Source organism: Macaca fascicularis, chromosome 9 (genome assembly GCF_037993035.2).
Source record: "Macaca fascicularis isolate 582-1 chromosome 9, T2T-MFA8v1.1".
Lineage (NCBI taxonomy): Eukaryota > Metazoa > Chordata > Mammalia > Primates > Cercopithecidae > Macaca > Macaca fascicularis.
In genome coordinates this window covers 12995526-13018829 of record NC_088383.1, presented here as the reverse complement: position 1 = coordinate 13018829, position 23304 = coordinate 12995526, and the positions used below count along the sequence as shown (strand labels likewise).

The 23304-nt window shown below is 46.0% G+C and overlaps 1 protein-coding gene across 7 annotated transcripts in view; it reads right to left on the bottom strand.

Annotated features, from left to right (window-relative positions):
• The window catches only part of DHTKD1 (dehydrogenase E1 and transketolase domain containing 1), a 55304-nt gene that overhangs the window by 18031 nt on the left and 13969 nt on the right, over window positions 1–23304 (bottom strand). For all 7 annotated transcript variants that reach the window (XR_012417466.1, XR_012417467.1, XR_012417468.1 and 4 more), the window contains 9 exons: window positions 22743–22954; window positions 19475–19669; window positions 17950–18219; window positions 15166–15337; window positions 12531–12729; window positions 8389–8701; window positions 6094–6178; window positions 5478–5617; window positions 713–863 (listed from right to left, as the gene is read on the bottom strand). Coding sequence is in view for 4 of the 7 variants with exons in the window: in XM_005564629.5 (XP_005564686.3) it covers window positions 713–863; window positions 5478–5617; window positions 6094–6178; window positions 8389–8701; window positions 12531–12729; window positions 15166–15337; window positions 17950–18219; window positions 19475–19669; window positions 22743–22954 (1737 nt within the window). In the remaining 3 variants the exon portion in view is untranslated. The remainder of the gene's footprint in view (window positions 1–712; window positions 864–5477; window positions 5618–6093; window positions 6179–8388; window positions 8702–12530; window positions 12730–15165; window positions 15338–17949; window positions 18220–19474; window positions 19670–22742; window positions 22955–23304) is intronic.

Genomic DNA, 23304 nt, shown 5'->3' with positions numbered 1-23304 from the left:
ATAACCTATCACGGCACAGGCCCTGGGCTTTTACGAGTGGAAGACAAACTCAAAGGGGAACGTTCCCAGCTTCCTGGACAGCACATGCCACTCCGATATCACTGCAGGCACCACTCTTACAAGAATGGGCAGCTCCCAGCTTTCTCACAGCCCAGCTGACAACACAGGCCACTGTCTTGAAACAGTGGGTGGTGGACACGACAGAACAGTCTCTGGACAAGTCAGAAGTCCAGGCTCCTCAGGCACTTCTGTTCCTCCCAGTGAAAATGTTACAGAGAAGCATGACTATCGGAAAGACTGAAGGCGGGTATTCAAAACCCAAGAATGGGCATCCCTGGAAAATGGGATTCAGGGTCTGGGGAGAGACTCAGATGTTTACTTCAATTCCTTCTAATTTTTACAGTGAGCAGGTACTGCTTTGGAAGTTTTCAGACACTGGAGCGGGTTTTCATGGCCCTACTGACTCCTGGGCACAGGCGCTGGGTGGCACCAGTGCTCCTGCTGACAGAGAGCTAGGGTGTTTGTCCTAGTAACACATGAACCTGACAGTGGCTACACTCCCGTCATAACAGAGTGACCCCAACTCCCTGGAGGTGCCGCTACACACGGGAGTCTCACAGGCAGCAGCGGCCCCTTTTCATTCATTTGTCCCCATGAGGCTGGGGCCATGCAGGGACCCCCACCTGTACCCACCTTATACACTGACACCAACCTCCAGAGATGAATGTGTCAAAGATGATCTGGGCACCATTGAAGAAATCACCAAACTGTGCCTCCCACAGGGGCAGTAACTTTGGGCTCTCAATGCTCATCCCGTATTCGAATCCCAAGACGGCCTCTTCTGACAGGGGGCTGTTGCTGACCTAATCCCAGGGAAGAGAAGGAAACGCTGGCATGTGAGGGCAAGGGCAGAGCATTGGGTTCCTGGGAACTTATCAAAGGGAGGTGGTGAGGAGAGGGAGCCTTGCTCTCATTCATCACCACATTCTTTTTGTTTGTTTGTTTTTGTTTTTTGAGATGGAGTTTCACTTTTGTCGCCCAGGCTGGAGTGCAATGGCTCCATCTCAGCTCACTGCAACCTCCGCCTCCCAGGTTCAAGCGATTCTCCTGCCTCAGCCTCCTGAGTAGCTGGGATTACAGGTGCCCGCCACCACGCCCAGTTAATTTTTGTATTTTTAGTAGAGACAGGATTTCAGCATGTTGACCAGGCTGGTCTCAAACTGCTGAGCTCAGGTGATCCACCCACCTTGGCCCCTCAAAGTGCTGGGGTTACAGGCATGAGCCACCACGCCCGGCCTCATCACCACATTCTTTTGAGAAGAGATTTGCTGCTTGGTGTCAGGGATGCAGATGAGAAAAGTTGGGACAAAGAGAGGAAAAGATAAAAGAGGCCAGAATATGGGTATTACAGAGTTTCTTCAAGGATAAGCACATATACTTCTCAGATGACCCTCCTCTAGAGCTGAGTATACAACTGTGTCTTACAAGGTTTTCAAAAACCTGTGGCCGGGCGTGGTGGCCTCCCAACAATTTGGGAGTTGGGAGGCCAAGATGGAAGGATCGCATGAGCACAGGAGTTTGAGACCAACCTGGGCAACATGGCAAAACCCCGTCTCTACAAAAAGCAGACAAAAATTAGCTGGGCGTGGTGGCACATACCCGTAGTCCCAACTACTTAGGAGGCTGAGGTGGGAGGATTGCTTGAACCTGTGAGGTGGAGGTTGCATTGAGCCGAAATTGCGCCACTGCACTCTAGCCTGGGCAACAGAGTGAGACTCTGCCTCAAAAAAAAAAAAAAAAGAAAGAAAAGAAAAAAAAAGGCTGATCTTGGTTTGAGAAATACATGGTAGTCATGTCTGTGTTAATTTCCTGATTTTGGTGTGTTATGATGGAGAAGGATGTCCCTGTTTGTGGAAATACACACTAGGGGGCACCAGGATGGCAACCTGCTCTCAAATGGTTCAAGATGGAAAAGAGGAGGTAGGAGGATCACTTGGACACAGGAGGTTGAGGCTGCAGCAAGCTGTGATTGCATCACTACACCCCAGCCTGCGTGACAGAGCGAGATCCTGTCTCAAAAGAAACAAAAAAAATGAGAAAATGTGCCTTACTGTATACGACATTTTGGTAATTTTGTGTTTCTTTCAACTTTTAAAAAAACATATGCTTAAGTCACATCTTTATAGAATATTATTTTGGAATAAAAGGGAAGGATGGGCAGAGTGTGGTGGCTCACGCGTATAATCTCAGCACTTTGGGAGGCTGAGATGGGCAGATCACTTGAGGTCAGAAGTTTGAGATCAGCCTGGCCAATGTGACAAGACCCAGTCTCTGCTACAAACACAAAAATTAGCAAGGCCTGGTGGCACACATCTGCAGTCCCAGATACTCAGGAGGCTGAGGTGGGAGAACCACTCTAACCTAAGAAGCTGAGCTTGCAGTGAGCCAAGATTACGCCACTGCACTCCAGCCTGGGTGACAGAGCAAGACTTGGTCTCAAAAAAAAAAAAAACAAACCAGGATGAACTGATACGTGCTACATGCATGGATGGACCTTGAAAACATGATGCCAAGTCAAAGAAGCCAGTCACAAAAGGCCACATGTTATACCATCCTATTTACATGAAACATCCAAAATAGGCAGATCAATAGAAACAAGTCGATGAGTAGTGTCCAGGGCCTGGAGGGAGGAAGAAGTGGGCAGTGACTGCTAATGGGCGTAGGCTTTCTTTCTAGGGCAATGAAAATGTTCTAAAATTAGATAGTGGTGATGATTACACAACTCTGTGAATAGACTACAAACTGCTCAAGTGTACACACTGAGAGGTTGAATTTTATGAGTTATAGCTCAATAAAGCTTTTATTTAAAAAAATAAAAACCCTCTAGGCTGGGCACAGCGGCTCACGCCTATAATCCCAGCACTTTGGGAGGCCAAGGCAGGAGGATTGCTTGAGGCCAGGAATTCAAGACGACACTGGCCATCACAGTGAGACCCCTATCTCTACAAAATATTTACGGTTAGCCAGGCCTGGTGGTGCTTGCCTGTAGTCCCAGCTACTTGAGAGGCTGAGGTGGGAGGATTGCTTGCGCCTAACAGCTGAAGGCTACAGTGAGCTATAATTGCACCATGGGACTCCAGCCTGGGCAACAGAGGAGGACCTGTCACACACACACACACACACACACACACATATACACACACACAAAGATTGAGATGTACAACAGAGTTGGGGGAAAAAAAAAACCCCAAGGACCTATTCACTTATCATGAAGGCTGCCTGGCCTCTGTCCCTTCCTAGAAGCCATTATTGATAAGGGAACGCTGGTCAGTTATAAAATTCAATACAGACAATGAAGGCAGATCACTGCTTACGAAAATACAGCTACTCTCACTACCAAGATCAAGCAGGAGTTTCTCCCAGGGTTTTCACATAGAGGACATGGTATTAAATAATAAATTACTATTATTATTTTTTGAGACAGAGTCTTGCTCTGTTGCCCAAGCTGGAGTGCAGTGGTATGATCTCGGCTCACTACCTCCGCCTCCTGGGTTCAAGCAATTCTGCCTCAACCTCCCGAGTAGCTGGGATTACAGGCATGTGCCACCATGCCCGACCAATTTTTGTATTTTTAGTAGAGACAGGGTTTCACCATGTTGGCCAGGCCAGTGTTGAACTCCTGCCCACCTTGGCCTCCCAAAGTGCTGGGATTACAGGTGTAAGCAACCACACCCAGCCTAAATAATAAATTAAATCTTCAGCCAGGTATGGTGGTTCACACCTGTAATCCCAGCACTCTGGGAAGCCAAATAATCCCAGCTACTTGGGAGGCTGAGGCAGGAGAACTGCTCCAACCCAGGAGGCAGAGGTTGGAGTAAGCCAAGATCATGCCATGGCACTCCAGCCTGGGTGACAGAGTGAGGCTCCGTTTCAAAAATAAATAAATAAATATAAATTAAATCTTCAACAGTATCCACAAAATAGACACAGGTATTTAATTGGGACTTTTTCAATAGCAAAATTCAAAACTGATAATAAACATTAAAGCACAATTCAATGAAAGCTTCATGTGAGGTAGGGGAATACTAAACATTTCAGTATCTAGTTCAGCAATCTGACTTGATCCAAGGGTAGATTTTGGACTAACTTAAAGAAAAGATGAGCTCCATATCCCTTCAGTTATCTTCCTAAAATGTGGCTTTTGCCAAGTGAATTTTTTTTTTTTTTTGAAATGGAGTCTTGCTCTATCACTAGGCTGGAGTGCAGTGGCGCGATCTCAGCTCACTGCAACCTCCACCTCCACCTCACGGGTTCAAGCGATTCTCCTGCCTCAACCTCCTGAATAGCTGGGACTACAGACACGTGCCACCACGCCCAGCTAATTTTTGTATTTTTAGTAGAAATGGGGTTTCACCATTTTGGCCAGGATGGTCAAAATGGTGACCTCGTGATCTGCCCGCCTCAGCCTACCAAAGTGCTGGGATTACAGGTGTGAGCCACCACACCCGGCCGCCAAATGAATTTTTTATAGAGTGTCAGTAACTCAAGATGATGTTCTCAAACTAATGGCTAGAGTAGAAAAGAAGATGACATGCCACTCAACTTACCTTAAGGAGTAAGTTATTTTCATAAACATCATGTGCTAGACACTTGAATACTTGTTTGAGGTAAATAAATGAAAACTCCACTACTATCCTTAAGGCACGAAAGAGAAGGGCACAGAAGCTGCTACACAGAAATACATGGTTACATCTGGCTGGGTGCAGCGGCTCACACCTATACTTCCAGCACTTTGGGACGCCAAGGCAGGTGGACTGCTTGAGGCCAGGAGTTCAAGACCAGCCTGAACAATAGGGCGATACTCCATCTCTACAAAAAATAAATAAATTAGCCAGGAATGGCACCTCATGCCCATGGTCCCAGCCATTCAGGAGGTTGAAGCATGAGGATCCCTTGAGCCTAGGAGGTGGAGGCTGCAGTGAGCCAAGATGGCACCACTGCACTCCAGCCTGGGCAACAGAGGAAGATTAAGTCTCAAAAAAAAAAAAAGAAAGAAATACATGGTTATGTGTACATTCGTCAAATCGATCATACCTTAGGGAACAGGTAACCTTGAGGATGCGCGATTTTGCTTTCCTTAAGTAGGCAAGGAATACTGACTCATCCACATCTTTGAATAACTTTAATGAATTACCGCAATATGCAGATGACAATGTCAACTTTGAGTTGACAAAACACATCGATTTGACATTTACATGATTACAGATAAGTCACCAGAAGAAGAAAGCTCCAGCCTACTCTCTAGTGGGTTACTTCCATCCCAAATTGACAGACCCACCTCATCCACCCATCTAGCAGCCCTTTACTTCCAAAGGTACTGAACCCAAAGTTGCCAGCACTCGTTCCTATTTGTTCTAAGATCCTGGAACTGTAATTGTTGGCACCTGGATTTTACAACAGCTATAGAAACATCTCACCTCTAGAAATCCCTTCTGATTGGGGTCCATATGGTTCAGGGGGATGTAGGTGTCATCGGTCTCCTGGCAAACCACCATTGCATGTCTCTGACTGAAAGTTCCACGGCCAACATCTTGGCCACTTAGACGAACATTAAAACCTTAAGCAAGCAAGAAAAAAAAAAGTCAGATTCCCATAAATAACCTAATAATAAGGTGTGGTGACTCTAAATTCTTATATACTGGCTTAATCCTGAGAATTTTCCTTAGGATAACAGATAGTTATTAATATATGCTGTCTGATATTCAAAAGTCTATAGTTAAGATGAGATTCTGTAAGAATGGAGAGGTATCATGTGCCCTGCAATTTTTAGAGAAAACTATCTTTCCAGTACATCCAGCACTAGCCCTTTGTTTCCCAGGCATAACTGTCCTATGTCTATACTCTGATGAAGGTTGTCAGCATGACTTATACTACAATAAAGTAATATTGTCAGGAAAGAAAAATTAACATGTTTTAGAACCTCTCTGATCAATGAACACAATGGGAGGTAGTTATAACTCAAATAAACTGAAAGGTAACAGGTAGCAAACATGATTAAAAGTACTCTCTACTAGCTAGACAGAAAATTCTTACCTTGAGCAAGTAAGGAACCCAAGGCGAGAGCTTCCGCAGTGGCCCAGTCTAGCTTGGTTCCATCCATCATCTTCTCCATTCTGGACTGTAAAATTCAGAGGAAGAAAAAAAGGAATGTCTAAGAATCCATCTCCTTTTTCACAATGAGTACAAAAAATTTAATGCAGGCCAGGCATGGTGGCTCACGCCTGTAATCCCAGCACTTTGGGAGGCCGAGGCAGGTGGATCACTTGAGGAATTCGAGATCAGCCTGGACAACATGGTGAAACCCCATCTCTACTAAAAATACAAAACTTAGCCAGGCCTGGTGGCATGTTCCTATGATCCCAGCTACTCAGGAAGCTGAGGCAGGGAATCACTTGAACCTGAGAGGTGGAGGGTGCAGTGCAGTGAACTGAGATGGCTCCACTACACTATAGCCTGGGCGACAGAGCAAGGCTCGGTCTCAAAAAAAAAAAAAAACAAATTAATGCAACAAAATTAAGCATCAAAAAAAATGCTGAATAAAAACAGAGTGCAAAGGGATACATTAGAGAAAGAGAGCAATTATATACAGTTGGTTTGTTTTGGTTTTTTTTTTCTGAGACAGTCTCTCTCACACAGGCTGGAGAGCAGTGGTGCGATCTTGGCTGACTGCAACCTTGGCCTCCCTGGTTCAAGTGATTCTCCTGCCTCAGCCTCCTGAGTAGCTGGGACTACTGGTGCACACCACCACACCCAGCTAATTTTTGTACTTTTTAGTGGAGAAGGGGTTTCGTGATGTTGGTCAGACTGGTCTTGAACCCCTGAACTCAAATGATCTGCCTGGCTCGGCCTCCCACAGTGCTGGGATTACAGGCATGAGCCACCACACCCGGCCTACATACAATTTTAAAACAGGTAAAACAAACACGTGCTTAGGTTAGTGGTTACCTCTGCAGAGGTGGGAGGAGACGGATCAAGGAGGAGTATGTGGGCAACTGTATTTATAATATCCTATTTCCTAAGCTGGGTGATGATGAGTACATATTAATAGTTTGTTGTAATAGTCTCAGTACCTATAACAAAAACTTAGAGTTAATGGATTGTTTTAATTTTAATTTCTTTTTTTTTTTTGGAGAAACAGGGTCTCATTCTGTCACCCAGGCTGGAGTACAGTGGCACAATCTCAGCTCACTGCAGGTTCAACCTTCTGGCCTCAAGCAATCCTCGCACCTCAGCCTCCTGAGGAGCTGAGACTATAGGCATGTGCCAGCATGCCAGGCTATTTTTTTAATCTTTACTAGCGATGAGGTCTCACTATGTTGCCCAGGCTGGTCTTGAACTTCTGGGCTCAAGCAATCCTTCCACCTTCGCCTTCCAAAGCACTGGTATTACAGATAGGAGCCACCAGGCCTGGCCAAGTTAGTGTTTGAAAATAATTCGTGTTGGGCACAGCGGCTCACACCTGTAATCCCAGCACTTTGGGAGGCCTAAGTGGATGGATCAACTGAGGTCAGGAGTTCAAGACCAACCTGGCCAAATGGTGAAAACTCATCTCTACTAAAAATACAAAAATTAGCTGGGCACGGTGGCACGTGCCTGTAATCCCAGCTACTCAGGAGGCTGAGGCAGGAGAATCGCTTGAACCTGGGAGGCAGAGGTTGCAGTGAGCTGAGATCGCACCACTGCACTCCAGCCAGGGAGACACAGCAAGATTCCATCTCAAAAATAACATAAAATAAAATAATTTAGAGGGCAAATTTCCTTCCTCTTCAAGCTTAAAAAAGATAAAGACCTTTAACTCTTTGCTCTCCGTGTTTTAGCACTGAAAGTTCCACACTCCAGGAAACCCCTATGAAAGTCCCACACTCTAGAAAACCCCTAAGTCCCAGGCCCACCAGGGCCGTTTGTCATCCTATAGTGATACTAAGACAATACATAAAATGTTGGCATGTTTATGGGGCTTCTTTGGGGTATGTGTGTTGATTTTTGTTTCTTTTATTTAAGCCGGCTGAAACAATTAAAGTATTTTCTACTCACTGGTTGAAAAAAAAAAAACAGACATTCTTGTATCTCTGTATTTTTTTATAGTGTACATGTATTCAGGTACATGTAATGTATGAACATGCATAAATACATGAAGGAAAAAGAAAAGTAGAGAAAATCTGAGGTAACTATCAGTACCAAAACAACCCTAGGATCAGTTTCTAGAACCTAATGACACACAATAAATTTCTGTCAAATGAATCAGCCAACCAAAAAGACCAGACCAATGTCAGTCCCTTGGCTGAGCAGGAAGGAGAAGCAATAACCAGCCATTTGGAAGCTGCCCACCTGAACATGTGTCTTCAGCAGGTGACTGTGCATCTGCAGCTCTCTTGGCACCTCTACAGACTTCACGCCAACAAACTGCAGGAGGTCGAGGGGCACACCTGTGCTCCAGGTGGTGATTCGTGCTTCTGGCTGAGCCAGGCCCTGCCAGTGGGCCTGCAGGTTCAGGGCAGGGGGGCTGTAGTGGGCCATGTTATTTAAGTGATCATTCAACTTAGCATAGTAGGAGGATTTTATTTCAGACACCTCCTCCTGCGTCATGAGTCCACTGGCAATGAGGTGCTCTGCATATGTGTCTGGGATACTCTTTCGAGCTCTGTCCAAGAAAGAGGAGAAACAAAAATCAATCTGACCTGTAACAATCTAACTGAGACAGAGAGAGTCACTGTCAAGTGCGGTGGACTGTCAGCACTCTAAGAAGGCATTCGACAGGTGCAGTGGCTCACGCCTGCAATCTCAGCACTTTGGGAGACCAAGGTGGGTACATCACCTGAGGTCAGGAGTTCGGGACCAGCCTGGCCAACCTAGTGAAACCCTGTCTCTACTAAAAATACAAAAAAATAGCTTGGCGTGGTGACAGGCGCCTGTAATCCCAGCTACTCAGGAGGCTGAGGCAGTAGAATTGCTTGAACCTAAGAGGTGGAGGTTGCAGTGAGCCGAGATCGCACCATTGCACTCCTGCCTGGGCAACAAAAGTGAAACTCCGTCTCAAAAACTAAATAAATAAAGGCCGGGCGCGGTGGCTCACACCTGTAATCCCAGCACTTTGGGAGGCCAACGTGGGTGGATCACAAAGTCAGGAGATTGAGACCATCCTGGCTAACACGGTGAAACCCCGTCTCTACTAAAAATACAAAAAAAAAAAAAAAAAAGCCGGGCGCGGTGGCTCACGCCTGTAATCCCAGCACTTTGGGAGGCCGAGGCGGGCGGATCACAAGGTCAGGAGATCGAGACCACGGTGAAACCCCGTCTCTACTAAAAATACAAAAAATTAGCCGGGCGCGGTTGTGGGCGCCTGTAGTCCCAGCTACTCGGGAGGCTGAGGCAGGAGAATGGCGTGAACCCGGGAACTGGAGCTTGCAGTGAGCCGAGATCGTGCCACTGCACTCCATCCTGGGCGACAGAGCGAGACTCTGTCTCAAAAAAAAAAAAAAAAAATTAGCCGGGCGTGGTGGCGGGCGCCTGGAGTCCCAGCTACTCGGGAGGCTGAGGCAGGAGAATGGCGTGAACCCGGGAACTGGAGCTTGCAGTGAGCCGAGATCGCGCCACTGCACTCCATCCTGGGCGACAGAGCGAGACTCTGTCTCAAAAAAAAAAAAAAAAAATTAGCCGGGCGTGGTGGCGGGCGCCTGTAGTCCCAGCTAGTAGGGAGACTGAGGCAGGAGAATGGTGTGAACCTGGGAGGCGGAGCTTGCAGAGAGCCAAGATTGTGCCATGGCACTCCAGCCTGGGCAACAGAGCGAGACTCCGTCTCAAAAAATAAATAAATAAATAAATAAATAAAAATAAAATAAAAAGGCATTCAGGAAAAATGTTTTGGAACTACACAGAAGTGGTGGTTGTACCACTTTGTGAAGGTAAATAAATGCCACTGAGTTGTTCACATTAAGATGCCAATTTTATATTATGTCATGTTCATCTCAATAAGTTTATAAAACATAAATAAGCAATGTTAAATATAATTAATTAATTTAATAAATGAAGGCACTCACAGTAACAACCTCTTTTCCAGGCAAGTAAGAGAAAACAAATTTATCTTTATAAGTTTTTGTCTGCATCCAAGTAGAAATAATAGAGTTTTTCTATGATTTGATAAATTCTGACAATTATTTCCAAGACTGACCCACACTGTCTATCCAATCAGCACCCCTCTTTATTTAAAAAGGTATGGAACCCAAAGTTGCCCCAGTCTCTGAAAGTTGCAATCTTTCAGGTTGCGTCAATCATCCTTTAACTACAATCATCAGCACCTGGGTGTCACAATAAATGTCACTCTACATTCATGTAATACCTTATAAAGTCTATTCACATATATTATCATATTTAATCCTGATAAAAGAGAGAAGAAAGCATGACAGATTTTAAAGTTAAGGCCCTGGGGCCAGGTAAGGAGACTCATGCCTGCAATCCCAGAACTTTGGGAGGCCGAGACAGGCAGATGGCAAGACCAGCCTGGGTAGCACTGTGAGACCCTGTCTAGTCAGGAGTAGTGGCAAGTGCCTATAGTCCCAGGTACTCAGGAGGCAGAGGTGGGAGGATCGCTTGAGCCCAGGAAGTCCAGGCTACAGTGAGCCGTAATCACACCACTGCACTACAGCCTGGGCGACAGAGCAAGACCCTGTCTCAAAAAAATAAATAAAATAAAATAGGGCCCTGAGGTTCATTGAGTCATTCAGCTGCTAAATTCAGAGCTAAACAGAACACAATTAGTTCTTCTGAGAGCAGTCCTCTTTCTGGTACCAAGGATCAGAAAAGCCCATAAAATGTTTATTCCTCTGCTTTAATTTATATATATAAGGAAGTAAGCTGGAGGACGGGCATCTATTTTATTTCCTAGTATCTAGAAAACGAAGTTCCAAAGTAACGAATTCCCCCTCTGTCACATTAACCCTCTGAATCAGCACCACTGGACAGAAATGAAATGCAAGCCATGAGTAATTTAAATTTTTCTGGCAGTCACATTAGAAAAGGTAAAAAGAAACAGGTGGAATTAATTTCTTTTCTTTTTGTTTTTCCTTTGAGATTGAGTCTTGCTCTGTCACCCAGGCTGGAATGCAGTGGCACAATCTCAGCTCACTGCAAAGTCTGCCACTCCAGGTAGAGCGATTCTCTTGCCTCAGCCTCCTGAGTAGCTGGGACTACAGGCACACGCCACAGCACTGGCCAATTTTTGTATTTTTAGTAGAGACGGGGTTTCACCATGTTGGCTAGGCTGGTCTCAAACTCCTGACCTCAAGTGATCCACCCACCTCAGCCTCCCAAAGTGCTGGGATTACAGGTATGAGCCACCATGCCCAACCATTTCAATAATATATTTTATTTAAGTCAATATACTCATTATATTGTCATTTCCATATCTAATAAATTTAAAAATTATTATTTTGGGTTTATATTTTACATGCTAAGTATTTGAAATATGGTGTATGTATTATCTTTATAGCACATTAATCAGGACTAGCCACTTTTCAAGTATTCAATAGCCACTGATGGCTAGTGGTTTCCATCTTGGACAGCATGGTTCTGAACATTCACTAAAATCCTCTGAGTTACCTCTTACCAAGGTGCCAGGCAGGTCTGCAGCTATGGTTTGTAGAAATGGATCGCTGAGGTTCTATTTCTGGTCCTGCCAACACTGCAGTAAGTAGATTTGGGTGAGGTTTGCTTAATTCCCCCTGCTTCAATCTTCCCATCTGCTGAGTTTCTAAATTGCCCTTTGTCTATTCAATGAGGAACCATGTGAAGTGTGAAGAGTATGTGAGGCCAGGCACAGTGGCTCATGCCTGTAATCCCAGCACTTTGGGAGGCCAAGGCGGGCAGATCACTTGAGACCAGGAGTTCGAGACTAGCCTAGCCAACATGGCAAAACCCCTGTCTCTACTAAAAATACAAAGATTAGCCAGGCGTGGTGATGCATACCTGTAATCCCAGCTACTCAGGAAGCTGAGGCACATGAATTGCAATTGCTTGAACCCGGGAGGCAGAGGTTGCAGTGAGCCGAGATTGTGCCACCTGCACTCCAGCCCAGAACTGTGTCAGCTTTAGCACTGAAAGTTTCGTGTCCTGCCTGAGCATGGTGGCTCGTGCCTGTAATCCCAGCACTTTGGGAGGGCGAGGCAGGCAGATCACCTGAGGTCAGGAGTTTGAGATCAGCCTGGCCAACATGGCAAAACTCCGTCTCTACTAAAAATTACGAAAATTAGCCAGGCATGGTGGCACACGCCTATAATCCCAGCTACTCGGGAGGTTGAGGTAAGAGGATCACTTGAGGCAGAAGGATCACTTGAACCCGGGAGGTGGAGATTGCAGTGAGCCAAGATCATGCCACTGCATTCCAGACTGGGCAACAAAGCAAGACTCCATCTCAAAAAAATATATATGTATTTTAATCGTTAGGGAGCATATCACACAAGGGTTTATAATTGTACCTGATGATTTTGTACATGGTGGGGTTGGTGAAGAATGGCTCATCCAGCTCATTGTGGCCCCACTGCCTGTAGCACAACAGATCAATAATCACATCCTTGCGGAACTGGCGTTGGTATTCAAAAGCCAGTCGTGTGGCACGGACCACTTCCTCTGGGCTGTCTCCATTGACATGGACGATGGCACAGCCCACAAGCTTTCCTGAAGGACAGAAGACCAAGCTGAAACAGGACAGTTAACACTGGCCCTCTCTAAGCCCTACTTCCTGCATCAAAAGACAGCCCAGTCCTCACAGGTAGATACTGGTTTGGTTAAGAACCCCAGCTTTGGAGACCAGCTGGCAAGTTCCAACTCTGGGACTTATTGTGTGACCTTGGTAAAGCTACAAATCTCAGCCTCCTTATCTATAAACCGGGAATAGGGGCTCCTATCTCTTAGTGATACTGCAAAGGTTCAATGAGTGAATGCACACACAATTGTAATGCCTAACAGTGCCTGGTACATAGTAGTTAATATTTATTTTGTTACTGTTATTATTATTACTCTCTTTCTCCCTGAGATAAAAGGGTTATTAAAGGATATACCCTAGAAAAAGATAAATTTTCCCCCAAGAAGTTCAAGAATGGATCTTCAGCATCTTCATCAGACTAATCATAAAGGATTCACATAGACAAGCCCAAGAGGCATCCAGTCCAGGCTGTTTGTATAAAAGGAGAATAGTTGCCATCATCAAACAGTCTTGTAATCTGTGAAACTGGGAATGGGTAATAACAGCCCTGTCTTTCTCTTAAGACGACCAATTTCAGCCTGGCGCAGTGGTTCACGCCTGTAATCTCAGCAGTTTGGAAGGCTGAAGAGGATCACATAAGACCAGAGGTTCAAGACCAGCCTGGGCAACACAGTGAGACTCAATCTCTACAAAAAATTATTTTAAAAATTAGCTGTGGCTGGGTGCAGTGGCTCACGCCTATAATCCCAGCACTTTGGGAGGCCAAGGCAGGTGGATCACCTGAGGTCAGGAGTTCAGGAGACCAGCCTGACCAACATGATGAGATCCTGTTTCAACTAAAAATATAAAAATTAATGGCGTGGTAGTGGACGCCTGTAAAAATTAATGGCGTGGTAGTGGACGCCTGTAATCCCAGCTACTCTGGACACTGAGGCAGGAGAATTGCTTGAACCCAGGAGGTGGAGGTTGTGGTGAGCCAAGATGGCGCCACTGCACTCCAGCATGGGCAACAAGAGTGAAACTCCATCTCTAAAAAAAAATTAGCTGTGCATGGTGGCATGTGTCTGTAAATCCCAGCTACTAAGGAGGCTGAGGAGAGAGATTCTGTTGAGCCTGGGATGTCAAAGCTGCAGTGAGCCATGACTGTACCACTGCACTCCAGCCTGAGTAACAGAGCAAGACTCTCAAAAAAACAAAAAACAAACAAAACAAACAAACTAAAAAACCCTACCAATTTCCATGGGTAAAAAAGAAGCTGACTTTGATTCTTCACATCTTATTTCTTTTCTTTTTTTTTTTTACTTTGAGACAGAGTTTTACTCTTATTGCCCAGGCTGGAGTGGTGCAATGGCCTGATCTCGGCTCGCTGCAACCTCCACTTTCCAGGTTCAAGGGATTCTCCTGTCTTAGCCTCCCGAGTAGCTGGGATTACAGGCATGCGCCACCATGCCCAGTTAATTTTGTATTTTTATTAGAGAAGGGGTTTCTCCATGTTTGTCAAGCTGGTCTCGAACTCCCAAGCTCAGGTGATCCACCTGCCTTGGCCTCCCAAAGTGCTGGGATTTCAGGCGTGAGCCACCATGCCCGACCTTCACATCTTGTTTCTAACTATACTATTTCACCAAGTTTAGTGGTTGAACACATCCCTTTTCACTAAGCCCCTGGGCACTCCAAGTTTGAATATCCTAGAGATAACAACTCTGGTGTTGTACTCGTTGTGTTGATCTCTGACTTGTACCAGATCACCCATCCAGTTATAAGAAATTTGAGATGGCACACTGTGGCTCCATCCTTACTTCCTTGGATTGAAGAATCACACTGATATGCTGGACGTGGTGGCTCACACCTATAATCGCAGCACTTTGGGAGGCTTAAGCAGGCAGATCATCAGAGGTCAGGAGTTCGAGACCAGCCTGCCAACATGGTGAAACCCTGTCTCTACTAAAAATACAAAAATTAGACAGGTGTGGTGGTACACGCCTGTAGTCCCAACTACTTGAGAGGCTGAGGCATGAGAATCACTTGAACCCGGAAGGTGGAGGTTGCAGTGAGCTGAGATCAGGTCACTGTACTCCAGCCTGGGCAACACAGCGAGACTCTGTCTCAAAAAAAAAAAAAAAAAAAGTTAGCCAAACAGGTCAGTGCAAGCATGTGGTCCCAGCTCATCAGGAGGCTGAGTCAGGAGAATCACTTGAACCCAGGAGGCAGAGGTTGCAGTGAGCCGAGATCGTGCTGCTGCACTACAGCCTGGGTGACAGAGCAAGACTGTGTCTCAAAAAATTAATTCATTAATTAAATGAAATAAATGAAGGATAACCAGTGAGGCTCATTGTTCTGTGTGCACTAGAGGTTTCCCTGGGAATTTCACATCGGCCTCAGCAACATCAGTTCCTCCCTGTGTTACGTACCAATATCACTGCAGTATAAAGAAGACCTTCCTCTTTCAGCTGGAGTGGTATAACCCAGCTGGTTATTAACAATCAAATGGACACTCCCACCAATTCTGAAATGCGGGAGATTGGACAGCGTGAACGTTTCAGGAACAATCCCTTGACCACAAAAAGAAGCATCACCATGGACCTAAATCATGAGGCAAGGAGAGGGGTGGAGAGAAAAGAAACATAAGGGATTAAGAAATTTAGGTTTTCAAGGCCGGGCGCGGTGGCTCAAGCCTGTAATCCCAGCACTTTGGGAGGCCGAGATGGGCGGATCATGAGGTCAGGAGATCGAGACCATCCTGGCTAACAAGGTGAAACCCCGTCTCTACTAAAAATACAAAAAATTAGCCGGGCGCGGTGGCGGGCGCCTGTAGTCCCAGCTACTCGGGAGGCTGAGGCAGGAGAATGGCGTGAACCCGGGAACTGGAGCTTGCAGTGAGCTGAGATCGCGCCACTGCACTCCAGCCTGGGCCACAGAGCCAGACTCGGTCTCAAAAAAAAAAAAAACAAAGAAATTTAGGTTTTCAGGTTGGAATTATTTATTTATTTATTTATTTTTATTTTTTTTACTTTTTGAGACAGAGTCTTGCTCCTTCGCCCAGGTTGGAGTGCAATGGCACAATCTAAACTCACTGCAACCTCCGTCTCCCGAGTTCAAGCGATTCTCCTGCCTCAGCTTTCCGAGTAGTCGGGATTATAGGCACGCACCACCACACCCGGCTAATTTTTTGTATTTTTAGTAGAGACGGGGTTTCACCACATTGGTCAGGCTGGTCTCGAACTTCTGACCTCAGGTGATCTACCCTCCTCGGCCTCCCAAAGTGCTGGGATTACAGGCATAAGCCACAGTGACCAGCCTCGTTTATCATTATTTTAAAGAAAATGGCATTTTCACCTTTTATTTCAGAAGTCGATCTTAAGATCAGCTCAATATACTGGGTAAAAATGAAAGATTAAAATAGTTTAGAGTATTATAAATTATGTGAAAGGTAAACAGAATGTCTGGCTAATGATTTCAAGATTTCTATTTAGAAGCACCGTATCAGGCCAGGTGCAGTGGTTCACACCTGTAACATCTACACTTTGGGAGGCCGAGGCAGGAGGGTTGCTTGAAGCTAGGAATTTGAAACCAGCTTTGCCAACCTGGCAAGATCATGTCTCCACAAAACAAAATAAATCAGCCAGGTATGATGGCAAGCACCTGTAGGCCCAGCTACTCGGGAGGCTGAGACAGGAAGACTGCTTGAGCCCAGGCATTTGAGGCTGCAGTGAGCTATGATTGCGCCACCGAACTCCTGTCTGTACGAAAGATCGAGACCCCATCTCAAAAGAGAGAAAGAGAGAAAGAAAGAGAGAGAAAGAGGAAGGAAGGAAGGGAAGGAGGGAGGGAGGAAGAGAGGGAGTGAGGGAAAAGGGAGGGAGGAAGGAAGGAAAGAAGGGAGAAAACAAGGAAGAAAGGAAGGAAGGAAAAAAGGAAGGAAGCAAGGAAGGAAGGAAAAAAGGAAGGAAGGAAGCGAGGGAGGGAGGAAGGGAGGGAGAAAGGAAGGAAGAAAGGAAGCAAGGAAGAAAAAAAGGAAGGAAGGAAAAAAGGAAGGAAGGAAGGAAAAAAGGAAAGAAGGAAGGAAAAAAGGAAGGAAAGAAGGAAAAAAGGAAGGAAGGAAGGAAGGAAGGAAGGAAGGAAGGAAGGAAGGAAGGGAGGCCGGCCGGCCATATCATAATTAAATCCAATTCTGCCTACTCCCAATTTATTCACTACAAGTTTCTGGCCTGTGAAAAATTAAAATGCATAGGATAACATGGCTATTCACAGACAGAATATTTGCTTATCTTATATATTTATCTATTTCTGTGGAATTTGAAGACTGATTCTGAAATCCAGCATTCATTATCTCCTGTAGTTAAAGGTTTGTATTTAAATGAATACTCATAGGAGAAACATGACCACAGCTCAAACCTCTAAAAGATACTTGTTGTGTTACCAAAAACTTGGAGAGAGGGTAGAAGAAGAACGAACCACACTGATAATTTGTATTATTTGCCTTAATGCCAAAGGCCTTCATTTTAGAATAAACAAGCAAAAAAAAATAGGCCAGGTGTAGTGGCTCATGCCTGTAATCCCAGCACTTTGGGAGGCTGAAGCAAGAGGATCATTTGAGGTCAGGAGTTCGAAACCAGGCTGGCCAACATGGTGAAACCCTGTCACTACTAAAAATACAAAAATTAGCTGGGCATGATGGCAGGCGCCCATAGTCCCAGCTACTTGGGAGGCTGAGGCAGGAGAATCACTTGACCCCAGGAGGCAGAGGTTGCAGTGAGCTGAGATTTCGCCATTGCACTCCAGCCTGAGTGACAGAGCGAGACTCCATCTCAAAAAAAAAAAAAAAAAAAAAAAAATTCACACTTGTCTTGTTACATGACAAGTATGGATACCACGAAGTTTCCATGAGGGCCATCCTCTCAGAGAAATAATGACACCTGTGCTCCCAGAAGGAGCAGGTTTGCCAGCCCATGCCCCTAAGTTAATTCATAAGCCAAGCAAGGAAAACAGCAGTGGAAGCCCCAGGCTAAAGCCAGTTGCCTGAAGACTAAACCTCATGAATCTCCTGTTAGTTTTTAGAACAATCCCAGAATCTTTTTCCAAAAGGTCATCTCAGTTTCATCACGAATGTCAGCCATCTATTTTCAGCCCTCCCAACCCACACATTCTTCCCAGTTTTCCCCACCTCTGGCCTCCCTTCCAGAAGCTCCAAGTACCTGTAAGCAAATGACCCTGTCCCCCGGCTGGCCTGAGTTGTCTGGCGAGTAATCGCCGTCTTGGCGAGACTGCTGCCTGCCACGAGTTTTGCCCACGGCCACGGGGTTGACGGCCTCCAGGTGCGAGGGATTGGGCAGCATTGTCACGTGGAGGGGATGGTGTGCCCCGAAGTCCAGGTCCACAGAGGAGGTCAGGTGAGACAGGACATCTCCAGTGGCTGAAAAATTCTCCGGAAATTCACTTAAGCCTTGCATTTTACGGAACATCAGCTATTGTGGATACATATAAAACAAAAACAATGGCGTTCATCACAATGGAGACTAGGGAAGAAGTGCTGAGTTGAAATCACACAAGAAAAAAGAAAATTTAAAGCCAGGAGTGGTGGCTCACGCCTGTAATTCCAGGACTTTGGGAGGCTGAGGCGGGAAGATCACTCAAGGTCAGGAGTTCGGGACCAGCCTGGCCAACATGGTGAAACCCCGTCTCTATTAAAAATACAAAAAATTAGTCGGGCGTGGTGGCAGGCACCCGTAATCCCAGCTAGTCGAGAGGCTGAGGCATGAGAATCACTTGAACCTAGGAGGCAGAGGTTGCAGTGAGTCAAGATCATACCACTGTACTCCAGCCTGGGTGACAGAGTGAGATTAGGTCTCAATAAATAAATAAATAAGAATACACGGAAAACCAATCCAAATACCAGCTCTGTCAATTAACTAAACTGTCTAAACTACCTCCTGGACCAACTGCTCACATGCTTAGTTGCCTTTGCTCTTTTTTTTCTTGAGACAGGATCTGGCTCTGTCTTCCAGGCTGGAGGGCAGTGACGCAATCTCAGTTCACTGAAGCCTCCATCTCCTGGATGCAAGAGATCCTCCCACCACAGCCTCCCAAGTAGCTGGAACCATAGGTGCACCACCTAATTCTTATGTTTGTAGAGACCATGCCACCTAATTTTTATTTTTGTAGGGACAGAGTTTTGCGAGGTTACCCAAGCTGGTGTTGAACTCCTGGGCTCAAGCACTCTTCTTGCCTTAGCCTCCCAAAGTGCTGGGATTGCAGGTGTGAGCCACCTTGCCCAGGCTTAGTTGACTTCTTAAAAGGAATGATCACCATGAGTTTTACTTTTTAAAATGTATTGATATTCAGGCAGCATCTTGCTTTGTTGCCCAGCCTGGAGTGCGGTGGTGAGATCTAACTTACTGCAGCCTCAAACTCCTGGGCTCAAGTAATCCTCTGGCCTCAGTCTCCTGAGTAGCTGGCAACACAGGTGTGTGCCACCATGCTTGGCTAACTTACTTTATTTTTGGTAGACACAGAGTCTTACTTTGTTCCACAGGGTGGTCTCAAGTCCTAGATTCAAGCCATCCTCCTGCCTCAGCCTCCCAACAGGCTGGGATTACAGGTGTGAGCCACAGTGCCCGGCCATCACCATCACCATCATTTATCAGCAGAATGAAACCAGCAGTTTTATTCTGTTACCATCAATCTTACAGTGCTACTGAGAAACACAGCGAGTAACCTTACCTCTGGAGGGAACTGGAGAAGGCCTGTCAATAAATTCAGCCTCCCTCTATGGGGCATCCCAATGATGACATCAGTGATTCCGCTGTAGGCCGACATTTTCAGCAGCTCGTGGAAAAAGCCCATCATGCTTTCAGCCCCTTCACCTCCATATCGCTTCACTGTCGAGAACTTGGTGGCCAGAAAGTGGTCAAACTCCTGCAGAACATCATGTCAGACATGAGCTGCCAGGAGACAGCCAGCTTCTCCAGTGGAAGGCAGATAAGTCTGTGTGTGTTGTGAGATAGCCCCACACTCCCCAAGTGGCCACAACAATGGCACTTTACTGCATATCCTGGAGAGAGACGTAACAGGGACACAGCGGGACGGCTTTCCAAGGATCCTGGACAGCAGGAGGGGCCGAGGAGAATAACCTTCGTGGCAGAATAACTCACCCCAAGGAAACCCCCTTAGAATGTATGTTCTTCTGGACTGGAAGCCAGGCCTTAGATTTCTGCTGCCTCTTCCCAGTACCCGTTTTCACAGGGGGTTCTATGGTATGAATCAAGGCTGCAAACTATCCAACTACCCAAACTATTAGGAAGGAGCTTCTTGTCATCTTGACATTCCAGAGTCCTGGTCACAGCCCTGATGGAGGTTCACTTCCATTCATTTGTATTGAGCCTCTCTTCCACATGTCATCTTTTGATCATCTCAAGTTAAGTTCTGAACTTAAGTACCTTCAGTTCTTAAGAATTAAGACCAGGACAGGCATGGTGGTTCATGTCTGTAATCCCAGCACTTCGGGAGGCCAAGGTGGTTGGATCACTTGAGGCCAGGAGTTCAAGACTTGGCCAACATGGTGAAACCCCATCTCTACTGAAAATATAAAAATTAGCCAGGTGTGGTGGCATGCACCTGTAATCCCAGCTACGCAGGAGGCTGGCAGGAGAATTGCTTAAGCCTAGGAGGCGGAGGTTGCAGTGAGCCGAGATTGTGCCACTGCACTCCAGCCTGGGTGACAGAGCAAGACTGTCTCAAGAACTGCAACTATACATAGCCCTGAATGGTGACAGTATGTCTTGGTATCGGGACTTTTTTTTTTTTTTTTGAGACAGAGTCTCACTCTGTCACCCAGTGTGGAATGCAGTGGCACGATCTTGGTTCACTGCAACCTCCGCCTCCCAGGTTTATGCTATTCTCCTGCCTCAGCCTCCCGAGTAGCTGGGACTACAGGCGCCCACCACCACGCCTGGCTAATTTTTTTATATTTTTAGTAGAGACAGGGTTTCATCATGTTAGCCAGGATGGTCTTGATTTCCTGACCTCATGCTAAGCCCACCTCAGCCTCCCAAACCGAAGTGCTGGGATTACAGGCGTCAGCCACAGCGCCTGGCTAAGACTTTTTTCTTACATATTAAAAGAAATTTTAGGCCAGTCGCGGTGGCTCACCCCTCAATCCCAGCACTCTGGGAGGCTGAGGTGGGCAGATCACGAGGTCAGGAGATCGAGACCATCCTGGCTAACACATTTTAGGCTGGGCATGGTGGCTCACGCCTGTAATCCCAGCACTTTGGAAGGCTGAGGGGGGTGGATCACGGGGTCAGGAGATTGAGACCATCCTGACTAACACAGCGAAACCCCATTCTACTAAAAATACAAAAAATTGGCCGGGCTTCGTGGCAGCACCTGTAGTCCCAGCTACTTGTGAGGCTGAAGCAGAAGAATGGCTTAAACGTGGGAGGCAGAGGTTACAGTGAGCTGAGATCACACCACTGCACTCCAGCCTGGGCGACAGGGAGAATCATCTCAAAAAAAAAAAAGAAATTTGAAATACATTTTTTTTAAAAAATGTTTTTTAAAGGCCAGGTGCAGTGGCTCATGCCTGTAATCCCAGTACCTCGGGAGGCCAAGGCAGGCGGATCATGAGGTCAGGAGATTAAGACCATCTTGGCCAACATGATGATACCCTGTCACTACTAAAAATACAAAAATTAACTTGGTGTGGTGGCATGTGCCTGTAATCCCAGCTACTCGGGCGACAGAGCGAGACTCTGTCTCAAAAAAAAAAAAAAAAATTAAAAAAAAAAGAAATAAAACCGTAAGAACTATGTGGGTTTTTTTGTTTTTTTTTTGTTTTTTTTTTTGGACAGAGTCTTGCTCTGTTGCCGAGACTGGAGTGCAGTGGTGCGATCTCAGCTCACTGCAACCTCCACCTCCTGGGTTCAAGTGATTCTCCTGCCTCAGCTTCCCAAGTAGTTGGGACTACAGGTATGCTCCACCACACCAGGCTAATTTTTGTATTTTTTTGTTTTTAGTAGACACGGGGTTTCACCATGTTGGCCAGGCTGGTCTCAAATTCCTGACCTCAAGCAATAGGCCCACCTCAGCCTACCAAAGGGCTGGGAGGACAGGCGCGAGCCACCGTGCCCAGTCGGAAGTAAGGTCTTAAGGATCTTGTCATCTTTTATAGAGTGAGTAGAAGCAGACACATACACAAGAAGTATTTTGACTCTGAGGAGAGCCAATAGGTCGATATTTTGGCAACCAACATTTTGCTACTTAGAATAAAGTGTTGTGCTCAGAACAAGGATCTTTGAGGAAAAATAAAATAATAAAATGGTATGTGTGTTATATGATCCATTGTGTTGAAGTAATGAGGGATTTAAATTCAGAGTTAATGGCTCAATTCCCTTTCTTCAGTAGTTATATATCTTTTTTTTTTTTTTTTTTGAGACAGAGTCTTGCTCTGTCACCCAGGCTGGAGTGCAGTGGCGCAATCTCAGCTCACTGCAGCCTCCACCTCCCAGGCTCCAGGGATTCTCATGCCTCAGCCTCCTGACTAGCTGGGATTACAGGTGTGCACCATCACCCCTTGCTAATTTTTGTATTTTTAGTAGAGACGGGGTTTCTTTATGTCAGCCAGGCTACATATCTTTATAGACAGTGAGGCTGACCTACGCCCTTGCTATTAGATGCTCCTTTTTTTTTTTTTTGAGACTGTGTTTTGCTCTTGTTGTTCAAGAGTGCAATGGCGCGATCTTGGCTCACTGCAACCTCTGCCTCCTGGGTTCAAGTGATTCTCCTGCCTCAGCCTCACGAGTAGCTAGGATTACAGGCATACACCACCACACCTGGCTAATTTTTGTATTTTTAGTAGAGATGGGGTTTCTCCATGTTGGTCAGGCTGGTCTTGAACTCCTGACCTCAGGTGATCCGCCCGCCTCAGCCTCCCAAAGTGCTGGGATTACAGGTGTGAGCCACCGCACCCAGCCTAGATGCTCCTTTTTACCTGAGATTCCAGCATTAGTTTTGACAGATGTTTTCGCTCTTCTGTGGTAAACGTTTCCTTTTGCAGTTCCTCAAACCGTTTGGCAAACCAGTCTTTCTCCTCCTGGCTCTGAAGTTGGGAGGTTTCAATAGAAATCTGCCCACAGTAGATTTGATTGAGATAGACTAACACTTCCTCAAGTGAGGCCTCTTCCTTTTCCATGGTCAATAATCCTGTGAAATACAATCAAAGGGGTCATTTTAAAATATAATCATGTGGCAAGTTAATTCTGGAACATACCAAAATAATTACTTCAACACAGAGTTCTTTATTCTTAATAACTTGGGTCATTATTGGCCAGGTGCTGTGGCTCACACCTGTCATCCCAACATTTTGGGAGGCAAGGCGGGTGGATCACCTGAGATCAGGAGTTCGAGCTCAGCCTGACCAATATGGTAAAACCCCGTCTCTACTAAAATTACAAAAATTAGCCAGGTGTGGTAGCGTGCACCTGTAGTCCCAGCTACTTGAGAGGCCGAGGCAGGAGAATTGCTTGAACCTCGGGAGACAGAGGTTGCAGTGA